The sequence below is a fragment of the Corvus cornix genome, chromosome 4, assembly GCF_000738735.6.
Source record: "Corvus cornix cornix isolate S_Up_H32 chromosome 4, ASM73873v5, whole genome shotgun sequence".
Lineage (NCBI taxonomy): Eukaryota > Metazoa > Chordata > Aves > Passeriformes > Corvidae > Corvus > Corvus cornix.
The window spans coordinates 62,615,147-62,628,314 of NC_046334.1; the positions used below are offsets into that span (position 1 = coordinate 62,615,147).

The window sequence follows — 13,168 nt, forward strand, 5'->3', positions numbered from 1 at the left end:
TACAACATTATGATGAGCTCTACAAATGAGGAATTCCAAGCTGTAAAGATGAACGCTGCACATTTCCAACTGAAGGAGCAATATGAAGTCTGAACTTCATCCACTGAACCTTTCTGTGGATTCACAAGAGATGTTGCAGAGCCTTATTAGCCTGACGAACTCTAAGCATGTATTAGTAAAATTAATCCTCTTGCTCGTAGCTGCAGCCCTTTGATAAGTTAGCATCCCTTGCATTAGCACTTCTGGTTTCTTGAGACTCTGGGCACGCATAAGACACATTCAATTTGCCAGTGCCTTACCCTGATGATCTGGGTAAGGCATTGTACTGTGACAGGCCTTTCCTACAGGGACTGCAGGGCTGGCTGCTGCTTCACCAGTGGGCTCATGTCAGCAGCTCTGCAAATAACCCTCATGAACTTCTTAAACTGAAATATAAAATCAAAATTTTGGAGTGCACTTTTAAAAACACAGCTTCTGAAACATGCTTCTGTGCTTGTAAACCCGGTTAAAGGATGATGTTTCATGATATTGAGGAATTCCTGCAAAGAAATACCTGTCTGTGTTTTGCTTTACAGCAGGTTCATCTGACTTGATGGTGGGCAAACAGCCACTCCTCACTGAGACTGCAATGGCCCATTGCACAACAGGTGCAGGCACAACCCACTGCGAACCACCTCTGGAACAAAGGCCAAATGGCATCAAAAGGCTTCTAACAACAAAAAAGCTGGAAGGAGTGTGTTCAGCAACACAGTTCTTCATAACCACCCTGTGCTGGTGTCCAGCAGACACCCCCTGTGGCCTGTCTGCTCCAACTCTCCTTGGAATAGTTCTCATTAGGCATATGCTCTTCCCCCAACAATCAAATTATACCAGCAGTGACACTCTTCTGGAATGATGAAATGATCAAAACCTGCTGGCAAAGAAATGAACACAGGAATCTGATGCATCCAAACAGAGAGCAATGGGATACAATCAGCACGGTGCACTCGGGTCAGGTTTTTTTAAGATGGACTTGGTTGTTTCAGTGTCTTTTAAAGAGGAGTGCCATGTGTGGCTAGGAGCTGGTTCCCTTTATCTAGACAAACATACTCAGTAAAGAAGCTTGACTCAGTATCAGCCCTCAGAACCGAAGTGATCTTCACCCCAACAACTCAGCTTTTGTATCACTGGGGGATACAAAAGCTGACACGTCCTATCTGTGTGACCTGGAATGGATCATAAATATTTTGTAAATTACCTATCGTATCTATGTGATTGTAACTGATGAAAGCTGCACAAATTGAAAAATTGGAAAGTTGCCTGAAACCCCAGCCTCCCTACCCAGCTGGGAAAGGGAGATGGGTGAGCAGAGAGAAACCCGGAGCTTTTCCACTTTGCTGCACTTATCTGTAACCCTGGCCTTTGGGGAAATATTAACTTAAGCCTGCCTCTAGAGGAAAAAGCTGCACGTTATCTCTTTGCCACGTTATGCCACCTTTAAAGAGCTTTAAAGAACTGGCAAGTGACAGTGACAGCTGCTGGCAGGGGTCTGCTGCGACAGGCGTCACTGTGGGCTGCACAGATTCCTTGGTGGGGCTGCACGCTCCCAGCCTGGGTGCCAGCACATGCTGCCTTTTCCCACCACGTTAAAAAAAAAAAAACAAAAACAAAAAAAACCCCAAACATTTTCCAGGGTTAGGTTCTAGGCTTTTTTTTTTTTTTAAGTATTTTACATGTGCAGTTTTATCTGATGGGTGACATCAGTTGCAATCTTGGTTTCTTTTTGAAATGAAATCTCCTCATGGATATGATCCAGAGGGAAACAAAAATCAAGGGCAGGAATATTTAGGCTGTCAGGGACATGGAGTTAGCAGTGGAAAACTGGCTTTGTTGCAGTTGGTTTTGAAAGCCCAACTCTTCCCTCCCTCCCTCCTCGAGCTGCTGGATAAGCTAAGGACCAGATATTATTTTCAAAACTTAGGGGAAGATGGCGAACAAATTAACCTTTAATTTTCCTTTCTTACATCTGCAGACAAACATCAGCCACTCGTGCCAATGCCAAAAATAACCCAAAATGTATTAAGTCTTACACATGTAAAGTCAGGGTGACCGAACAGAAGGAACATTCAATTCAGACTTTGATATTTCAGATTCTTCTTCACTTTACTAATCCTACCCAACACAAGTCACCAATCTCTTCTCAGTTCTGTGTGCACAAGCAAATCCCATTCTCTTGTGAGAGCTTTGCAGTCAATTGACCAAAAATACTATTAGAAAGCTAAATATATTTACAAAAATATGCAGCACCAAGAGTACTGTAATGAAATTCTACCAAAAAGAAGCCCTGACATCAGAGAACATAAATGTGATACATCCAAAAAAGGAAGGGGTTCCTGCAAAATATGGCAAAATTTTCCTAAAGATAAGATTTTATCTTTTAGTTTGTAATTAAAAATAATACAACTGTTTATCTATGGCACAAAGCCAGGGACAGGATCTCCTCTCAATAGTTTACAAACAAGATAAACTGCAGTCAGAAAAAAATACAGGGAATATTAATATAACAGCAATTATTGTAACAATTACATTATTTGTATTTAAAGGTTTTCCAATCATTTATTGCATTAATGCTTTCTTTAAGCTATAGCATTTTAGGATGCTTACACAGAAGTATGCAACAAAAAGTTGAAATACATTGATAAAAAGAGATCTTAACACTGACAGTGAGATTCAAGGGCCATGTTGGAAGCAGCCTCGAGACAGGAAGGAGTGAAACACGTAGGGTGACAGGTTTATGGATCAGTACAATGACTTTTGTGGATGTGCAGCTCCTACTGCCCACCCAAAGTGCTCCCTCCCCACTGCTCCAGTGCTACACAGAGCTGCCAAGGTGAAATGCCAGGTAGCCTGTGACCAATCTAGGTTCTTTGGTAATTGTTAATGCTTCATGGTACCATAATATCAATGCAATAGAAATAATGTCCACATAATATATTTTTTGCACAGCACAGTCACAATGATTTCCCTAGAAAATTCAGAGGGGCTATCTAAACTTCAGTCCTTTGCCTTCCAGCATAAGAGACATGATCTGCCTTCCAGATCCACAGCACGGAGCCACAAGGCAAGCTAAGAGTAGGAATCTTCCTTTAAAATGTCCAGGTTTGTTGTTTACCCACTGCTAAAGTCTCTCTAAGCAACAATGCATGTGCAACTCCTTAAAAAAGGTTCACAGGTTCATTTAGGGAAAACATGTTCAATAAGGGAAAAAACCCCAAACTATTTTTTAATTACAAAAACATAAACCAGTACAGCATTTTCTAAGCACGCAGTGTAACAAGCACAGAAATGAACTATCAGGAGAAGTGATAGGTTCAATACCTTTTATTGTCTTGAAAGAAGACGCTTTGCTTTTGCAAACTACTCAGTATTGGGATATATGAGTGAAATCAACCATTTACATAGAGAAGAAGGAGAGGATTTAATAACTGAATGGTTATTAAACCAGGATGGTTTAATAACTGAATTTGACCCATAACTTAGGCAGTGTCTCAAAAATAGTTTACACAAGTAACTAGAATTAAAGATGAAATTCGGAGCTGAAATATTTGTGCTTTTTGATGCCCACAGTGCAAACAGCTATACTGAAAGCATCCATCACTCTAATAAATACATAATTACTGATCTACAAAGCACACGTACTATAGTAAAATTACTAGGATGGAAGCCAGGTCTGCCTCCAATATACAGGATTTCTTTATGTTTCCAAAAATATTAATTACCCTTGTATTTAGAAAGGCTCTGAGAAGCTTCATCTTTCTTTCATCTTAGCAGGACAGGTAAATCAAATATCCAACCAACATTGTGGCAGTTTCTGACAGCTTTAGCTTAACAGCCAGGCTTCTTCTGCCAACTTAAATTTGCAGCTCGTGCTGTTTGCTGCTTTCTAAAATAGGCATGACTATGGCATGCTTCTAGATCTATGTAGACCTTATGTGCTTCAGAGACAAGACACAGAAAGCTCAGCCGAGCATTTCCTCAGAGCTGGCAGCACTCCCGTACCGCCAATCTCATAAACTTCACAGGACACAGCCTGAGTCGTTCCCATCAAAAGTCAGCTTTGACCTTGGAAAAAAACTCAGGAATATCACAAGTTAGAATTATAGATCTATGGACAGAAACGCAAAACATGCCTATCGCTTCGGCAGTTTTTCTGAAAATGTACCATCAGACTTCAGTCCAGAAAGATGATTTAACCCCAAGTTTACAAGTAACAGAAGTTAAGGGTTCTCAGCACAACCTAGGCTTTATTCTTAGGTCAAATCCTATTAATAACATAGACAATCAAATCGACAGCAATGTCACTGGGTAGCTCTCCTAAGTCATGAAGCTCTATTAAGATAGAAACAGAACTTTGTTAAGCTGGCTTCCTGCATTCAATGAAATTTAGGCCACACTACCAAAAAGAAGGTAAAATTCATCATCTGAGGTGATGATCCCTTAGTACCATCTTGAAAAACACACAAGACCAAGATGGACACAAGCCACTGTCATTGTTAGTTCCCAGGTCAGGACAATGGGCACAGCTGGAAACATGCTACTGGGCCACACAGGCATTCAATCCCAGCTAGAACAGTGTAATGATCTGAAATCATGACAGTGTGTCAGCAAACTGAAACACAATCTATCATGTTTTAGAATCACGAAAGGTCTCATGGCTGATACACACAGAAGCCTTAAAGAAGATGCTAGAAAAGCTTTGGCTATGCTCTCCCTGACAACACATTAAGGCAATCTGCGAGATGCTTGTTACCTTAGTTTGGTACCATGAAAACCTGTGGCTATTAGAACAAAGATGCTAAAATGTTTGCACCTAATTCTGTACAAAGGCACATAAATAAATGTCCTGGTTTCAAAGCTATTAAAAAAACACAGCAGTTCACAGTGCTTTCACCCATGGGTGATGATACGTAGAGCTTCTCGAAGTCTCAGCAGTGGAGGAGTCAGATTTTCACACCAAAAATCTCTGTCCCATTTGAGGAGGGGCTCTGCAGCTGCACATACGTAACCCACAGGACAGGTCTGCCTCTTCAGGCAATTGTCCAACAGATTTGTGATACATAAACCCTGTTTCTCCACAGGGAAAGCTTACCAATGTTCATACATGCAGCTGACACTAGTTTTCCTCCAATTTTCCAAGACAGGAATGAGCCATCAAAACATGTCCAGGAAGACTGGTTGGTAAACGGCCACACAAAACATTTAAGATTAATTTGCCAGTAGATCTCTGTAGCAGCACAGCAGATACTCTGCAGTCACAGTTAAGGACCGTTTCAAATACCCACAGAAAACTTTGGACCAGATGCCCAGAGATCCAGCTGACTGCAGGTCAATCTTCAGTTTGGCAAATGCTGGAGCAACCTGGCCTATTAAATTTTGAAAATCTCAGAGGCTGAACATTTCACAGCCCCTCTGCTACCCTCCTTGGTTCAAGCTCTTTCACTGGGATTTCACTTTTCCTTAAAACCAGCATGAACTTCTCCTGCTACCCCTTCTGAGTGTTGCTTCTTGACCTTTTTCTATGCCTTTGTGAGAGGAGCTTGGCTCCATCTCCACTTTACCCAGCCATCGAGGGGTTGAAAAACACAATTCAATTCCCAGGTGGATCAAGAGCAGACCTCTCCATCCCCTCTGCCTGCATGCCACACTCTCAAGAGAAGCGTGCAGCAGCTTCCCCCATCATGCTCACTGCATGAATCCTGGTAGGTGCACTCTGTTGACCAAGTGGGTTGGGAACATCACACCTGAGTTAAACTATGAGTCATGGAAAGGTCAGTGCAAAACAACTCTCCTCCCTTATCACCACTACTTACCCATCACCTGCACCCAGGAATGCTTTGTCACCGCCCAAAGCCAGTGGCAGAGCACGGGGCTGTGTTTAGTCTGAGCAGGGCAGGAGCTGCCGAGCAAACCGAGGCTCACAGCACAGGCAGAAACCCTGCAATTGGCACTCCTTGAGCCTGACTTGCAGCCAGGTTAACACACAGCAGAACAGAGAGCATATGTGCGAGTAGTCACAGGGGTGAGGTGCCGGAGCCACTGCCAGACACTCGCGGTACAGACAGACGCAGCCCCAGCTGTTCCCGACTGCCTTGTGTCCCGGCTAAGGCACTCGGCTGCAAACCCTTTCCCATTCCTATCTTCCTCTCATCAAGGGTAATAATGGCAACACAGCCATTTCTATGGTTTCCTTTGGTATCAGTGCACAATTATATGTGACCTTAAAGATTAGATCCTCTCTATCTGTGTTGCATCTAAAACTGTAACCGAGCGATTGCCTTCATGCTGCTGGCATTACAAAGCCAAAGGAAGGACCACAGCAAACGCTACAAGACTCCATGAAGCGAAACTTCCCAGCTGAACTCAATCAAAAATCCTCAGTGGGCTCTCACAAGGTAAAGAACAGAAAAACTTGTTTGACTTGCAGGTCCCAGCTGAGTTTGCAATACCAAGAACACCAACAGGAAAAGAGAGGGAAAGAACTTTTAAACAGAGCAAAGCAAATGAAGGGAACTGAGACAAAAACAAAAAGGAAACTCTCAAAGTATTTTTCATTACTTCTAGAGCATTCACATGATTTTAAACTGCAAAATTTACAGCAATCTGGGATTTATAAATGTACCTCAATAAGCTCTCTGGACAGAGGTAAAAATAAGTCAAGAAAAAAACAAAGTGGTCTCTGATCAAGAACTCTCCAAATGAATCCCTGCATACAAGGCTGCCTATTCATTCAGTCCCACTCAGAGTTGCTCAGCAGAGAAGATCTCAGTATATATTTAGACATCAACTAGTAAACTTCTGAAAGCCTTGTGAATCACTTCTGAAATTCCCTTTATCCTAAGTCATATACTCTATGTCATATAATCTCTAAGTCATATACTTAGGAGGAGAAGGAAGTATATGACCTATTTTTTAAAGTGACAAGAGCTCTTGCCTGACACTTAAGCAGAACAGGTTCTGTGGCTTGTTCTTCATATGATATGCATCAAACTTTAACTCTTACTTCACCATGAATTTTACCATACAAGCAGTATCGGAGCAATGCAATCTTACTTTGCCACTGCCTGAAATAGACTTGAAGGAACACAACTACTGTATGCTTAGTGCTCCCCTTCTGCACGGCGCATCCAGCTATTTCACTCCATAAACCAGTACAGGTGAGGGATGTTTCTTTTTCCCACTGAAGATCAGATGAACTTGGCAAAAATGAAATGGAAGAATCATATTTCATCTTCCTCTGAAGTATCATAGTGCCTCATGCTAGAAATGAACTGACAGAAGGGGTACTTGCAAACTTCCCAAGGAACTGGATGCTGTATTCGTGAGCAGCTACTATGCAGCAACAACCAAGATTACACACTAGTTCTTCATATCCACCATGAGGAGCAACTGCAATCTGTTACTGTTTTACAGTGACAGCATTACTTAAACCTAAAAATAACAGTTTCTGAGTAGCAAAAAAACCCCCCTGTAATTAAAAACATTGAAGTATTTTCAAAACATCACTAGTGATCCCTTGCAATTCAGGAATGTGTGTATTTCATGGCCACCTGCCTTTCGACTTTGTTTTCCTTCATCTACAGATCAAGAAACTTGTCCTATAAAACCAGGAGAATCTTCAAAATATAGTTAATGATCAATTTGACTAATGTCAGTAGAAGGATTTCATTTTACAGAGAAAAGGGGAAAAATGGTTCCTAAAGCTGACAGAAATATTCACTGAACAAAGTTTTTATTCATTTCACATTTCTTGTCTGAAATGGAAAAATAAATAACTGTGCTTCATGCAAAACAATACTCCATCTAGATTTCAGAGCACAAGCATCAACAAGTAAGCTGGGAAAAAAACCATTCCAACGTTTCAGACAGTAACAGTTATGGACCTTGACACGCTGCTAATGGATCTTGACACAGGGAATAATCTAAATTCAGAAATGTTTGCCTTAAGGTTATATTTAAGGATGCAGAGAGCAAGCCAGCAAATTGACGAGTAATCTCCAAGGCCCATGTGCTGCCCTCCATCAGATGCTGGGCTTGCAGAGACCCAGCTCTGCTGGCTGAGCCCCCCATTCATCCTGGCCCTTCCAGAGCACTGCTTCTAAAAGCCCCATGCAGCACAAGCCCTTTTAACACAAATATGTTTAATTCATTATCGTGAGTGCTGGATGCTTGGTTGGAGAACCCAAGGTCCAAAGTTGACTTAATGGCACCAGCAAACCCCTACAGGACTGGAAAATGCATCAGTGAGCTTACAATTAACAGTATTCAGGAAAGAGGCATTTCATTGCTGAAGCCTGAATTTGTGTAGTGTAGAGGAGGAACTGTTTGTCATATTGGACAAAACTAAAACCAGGATTTCTTCACTTCTCCTTGAATGTTGGCCAGCCCATTGCATAGAAGAAGAGAGAGAAAAGTTACCTCAATAGCCATGCTTTTATTTGTCAATTTTCTTCACATTTCTTAGCCCTCTATGTTTTTATGTCAAAGATAATTACTGGGGATTAAGTACATAAGCATTAATGTCCTGAGATGCAAAACTACCTGTACATCGTACTGCAATGGCAGTCAGATGTGAACAGATACCTGGGCAGGTGCTGCACTGCAAACAGGGAAGTCAGCAAGAAGGAGACCTCACTCAGAAAGCCAAATATCTGGGTTTTGTTAAGCAGAACTAGCCACCTTTCCAGAGATGTGCTGCAGCACTTGGGCAGCGTGTGAAGGCCACTAGGATGGAGACAGGAGACAGGATGTCCTGCAGCCAGGAGTTACCAGCTGATGTGACATCACCTGAGAATCTCTTGTGACCTATTTCATCCTCTCCTAACTGTGCTGTATGTCTCCACCACCCAGGAACATGCTGCCATTTAAAAGATAGATACACTGAGCTGAAACTGTTTTCCTAAGAGCTATAAAGAATCCCCCAAAACCTTAATGAATCCCAAGATACAGCTTCCTGTTTTTCACAGTCTAAGAAATTAAATAGAGTCTATGCAATTCAACCTCAGAGGAAGAAAATACCATCAGGAAATATATATTGTTGTTTATTTTTTCAGGGAAACTGGGCTTAAATGACAATGAAATGAAGTAGTTCTACTTTTGTTTAATGATGAAATGTGTAGGATTGTATCTTATAAGGTGAACACATTCATTAGCTGGCAAACTCCAAAGCAAGCTGACCTCCTGGTGCTCCTATCTAGTAATTCAATGCTCTTTTACCAGTGCTCAGAATGAAGGGCTGAAAGTAAAATGCTGTAACTGAGTATAAAATAAAGTACAGTCGGAAACAACCATAACTATTGTCTCTAGGGAGGATTCTTATCAGCATACTTGCATGGGAACTTTGAAAAGAAATTAATCATCTGCAAGCAGAGCTGGACCCTGTGTGACCGACCTGAGTAACCTCTTTTGTAACCAGAGCCACCACATTCCTGCTCCATTTGGGCTGTGACACTCGATTAGCAGTTCTCTGATCCATGCAATCAAATTGTCCCTTTAATATAATAGTTTAAAGACTAAATAGCTGTGTGAATTTGTGTCACGACATTTAATTTAATCTAATCTAAGATAATTCACCTACTATGTAATTAGCTCTGTGATTCCCTTTTTGCACTTACATAGTAGACATCATGTTAACCTATTTCTGGGAATTGAGGAGAACCTCATTTTCACAGTCTCGAATATTTAACCTACTCTGTTCTTGCTATGATTTCAAGATGGCAAAGAACTGAATTATTAGACTGAAAACCATATTATAAACTCTTAGAACTACCTTTAGTATCCTAAAAGCACAACCATTTCATGTAACTCTCCCAGGTACAAAAAGCAGTGAATAGGCTCTTTCTTAGAAATAGTTCCAGCCAAGATCAGTGGTAAGAATGTAAGAGGCAGCTGAGGAAAATCATATGTGGAAAAATCTAATTACAACACATGTAATAATGCATCTGAGCTGTGTCTTACTATACCAGATGATCATATGCTTTCTAGATTTAAAATTATAGCATGAGTCTGCAGTCCATTCATCAGAACAATGGTTCAATGCATGTACTACTGACCACTTTAAATTATATTACCTATATTAATTTATTACAAGCTACATCATGTTTACCAAATATAAGCCCTTCTATATCTAATGCCAAATCCTATGGTTAAAGTGGCAAGGCAGTGTCACAGCACAGTGATACAGACAGTGAATCATGCGTTGCCTTGGTGCAAGAGGGGACAGACTGAACAAAAGTTTCTGGAGTAATAAGGCAGATCCGCAATGGTTTGCTCCATCTCAAGAGTAAAAGAAATATTGGGGATTTCTCTTAGATTACCAAACCATGTGACAATTTGTTGAATCTTGTGTGGGGCTGATTTTAACAGCCCACTGCACCTGTATTTTTTTTTTTTTTTTGCAGAACCAGAAAGTTACAGTAAACAGCAAACTTTGAATTAAAGCCTTTCCATAGTAATTTTGATGGAAATCTTTTGGGAACAGTGATTTTAGACAAACTGTGGCATTGAATTTGTTGTACAATACTTGCCCCATCAATGTTAATGGAAAATTCCCATTGATTTTACTGAGTAGATATGGGCTCCTCACATTTAATTTATCAAGAGAATTGATTGCAAGTTGTTTACATAGCCCACACAGACATGCAAAATCAAAATCTGGAAACATCAAAGCTAATCCTATACTTAAAACTAAAACTCCTAAAACTGCCAGTTATTCTTTCAAATGAGACCTAAGAACTCTCAGGGGTTTTTTCCACTCTCTTTTTTGGCAGGATGTTATTTTTATCTTGGCACTGTTCATTTTTGCTATTTCATTTACAACATGTTTGGAGCAATTACTGAGATAGAATTGTGTCAAGTCTCCTCTGCACCAACTTTCCTACTGGATTTATCACTTTAGAATCTATTTAATTGACATTTAAAATATTACAGAGATAAAAATTTGGACTTCAATATTTCCTCTACCAAGCTCAGTTCTATCACGACAGAATTTAAACATTTTTCAGTATTTCATATTCTTCAGTTCAAAATTATAGCCAGGCAACCAAGGAAAGGATTCTGGGCTGGCATTTCATCAGTGCCAAAGGAGATGTTACCATCCCTGTTAACAATCTCAATGCTCTTTAAACACAGGGAACAGACTTGGGATTTCTAGAGTAGTTTAAATACCCTGCAACACATGCTTACTTTGCTCTCACCTGCACACCTCCCTCAACCTGGGCACTTCCACAGAGAGGACCGGCATGCTGGCAGTACATGTTTCACTCACGGACCGTGTGAGAACGTGGACAATCAGCACACATGAAAGCACTTATGCCATCAACAAACATGAGGAAATGCCAGACTAGGTTTTCAGCTGAAATCTGTAGCAGGTGCCTGACCCCAGGTCACTCAGTGTCTAACCACGAGCTCGTTCTCCTCTCTGTTTGCACCAGGCTCCCTCCCCCTTGGCTCGGTGCGAGGATGTGTATGATTAAGCATGCTGACATACAGAGTCCTCACATAATTGTAGCTATTCAGCCTCTCCCTGTTGTTGTGGTAGAGAGTATATTTAGCAGCCACAGTTACCCTCAGAAACGAAATACACAACCAACTCCCAAAGGCTCCCCTCTCCTCTGTGCACAAGCCTGCATTTGCCTTAAGGACTGTAATATTTTGCGATCAGCTGTGCTCTGAAGTAACCACCCCCCGCCGACACACAACGCAGATGAATGCTGAATCGCTGAAAAATACAGTTCCAAGTCAGTTCGCAAATCCTGCATGTATTACAGGATAAATTACTTTTGTATTGCCCTGGGCAACTGGATTCCTCTGGGCGGCAATCCTAGCTTGGGCTCCGCGGCACATCCTCAATATCCACCTTCTCTATCACCACAGCATCTCGGCCAGCAGAAAAGGCCGGGCTTTTACCCCAAATATCACCGGCTGAAAAGCTGTGTGCTCCCACTCGGGATGCTGGGCGGGCAGGGGCACCAGCTGATGCCACCCTCACCGCACGTCGGCCGCGGGGCCGCGGCGAGACCCCCGAGCCGCAGGGTACCAGCGGGAGGATGGACACACGGCGGCCCCTCCGCGCCCGGTCAGCCCGTCCAGCTGGGCTCCGGCCGGGGCTGCGGGGGACGCCCGGGGAGGGGGCGGCTCCGCCGGAGTCCCCGCGCAGGGTCCCGCCGCCCGCACCGCGGCGGATCCGCAGCCCCTCCCGCCCGACAGCGCCCGAGGCTGCGGCAGCTCCCCCCGCGACAGGCGCACACCCAGATTCTCGTATTTTCGGGTGGTTTTAGGTAAGCAATTTTTATCCGGCTGCCGCTGCCCGTGCCGTGCCGTGCCTCGCCGCCCGAGCGGGGCAGCGGCGAATGTCCCTCCCGCAGCACCGGGGGTCTCGGCCGCCCCCCCTCCCGCCTACCTGTGCCGGTGCTCATGGCGCACAGGAGGGGCCGCTCCCGCCGCCGCCGCTGCTGCCGCCGCCGCCGCCGCCGCCGCCCGTCACCGCGCCCGCGCAGGCGGCTCCATCCCCGCCCGCCGCCGCGCAGCGGGGCCGCGCTCCGCCCCCGCCGCCAGGTGCCGGCGCCCGCAGTCCCGCCGCGGCTCGGCTCGGCACGGCACGGCTCGGCACGGCAGCACCTTGGGAAGTGTAGGCAACCCCGCGCCGCCGCCCGCGGACTACATCCCCCTCCGTGCCTTGCTGCGGCCGGGGGTGGCTCCGGCCCCGCCGCCTCTGCGGGCAGAGCTGCTGCAGCATCCCCCGCCCCGCGGAAACTTCCCCCCAGGTCTCGCTGGAGCCGCAGCCCGCTCCCACCTGCCGGCCGCCACCGCTCCGTCCGGCCTGCCTCGCCCTGCGGGTGAGATCCCCCTCTGCATTTTCCTGTCCCACTTGAGCTCGGCTCGTGTGATGCCTGAGCAGAGCAGTGAGGTGCACAGGTGCTCCGGCACGGCCCCGAAGCGCCCGGGCAGTGACGATGAGGATGCTTGCGCTGGTCCTCAGCGCAGCCCAGGCTCCAGGCAGCGCTGCAGCACTGCACGGAAGGTGTTGCAGCAAGTCTGGGCGTTCAGGAGAGGAAAGCAGTCCTTTCTGGATCAGGTGAACTTTCACTTGGGTCCTTTGGATTTGGGAGTACAAGGGCACACAATTATTATT

The 13,168-nt window shown here is 44.2% G+C and overlaps 1 protein-coding gene across 12 annotated transcripts in view; it reads right to left on the reverse strand.

The window, feature by feature from the left end:
• Nucleotides 1-12,510, reverse strand: part of ABLIM2 (actin binding LIM protein family member 2) — a 131,285-nt gene extending 118,775 nt beyond the window's left edge. For all 12 annotated transcript variants that reach the window (XM_039550590.1, XM_039550596.1, XM_039550592.1 and 9 more), the window contains exon 1: nt 12,437-12,510. In XM_039550590.1, coding sequence (XP_039406524.1) covers nt 12,437-12,452 — 16 coding nt within the window. In that variant the 5' untranslated portion in view covers nt 12,453-12,510. The remainder of the gene's footprint in view (nt 1-12,436) is intronic.
• Nucleotides 12,511-13,168: the final 658 nt, after the last annotated feature.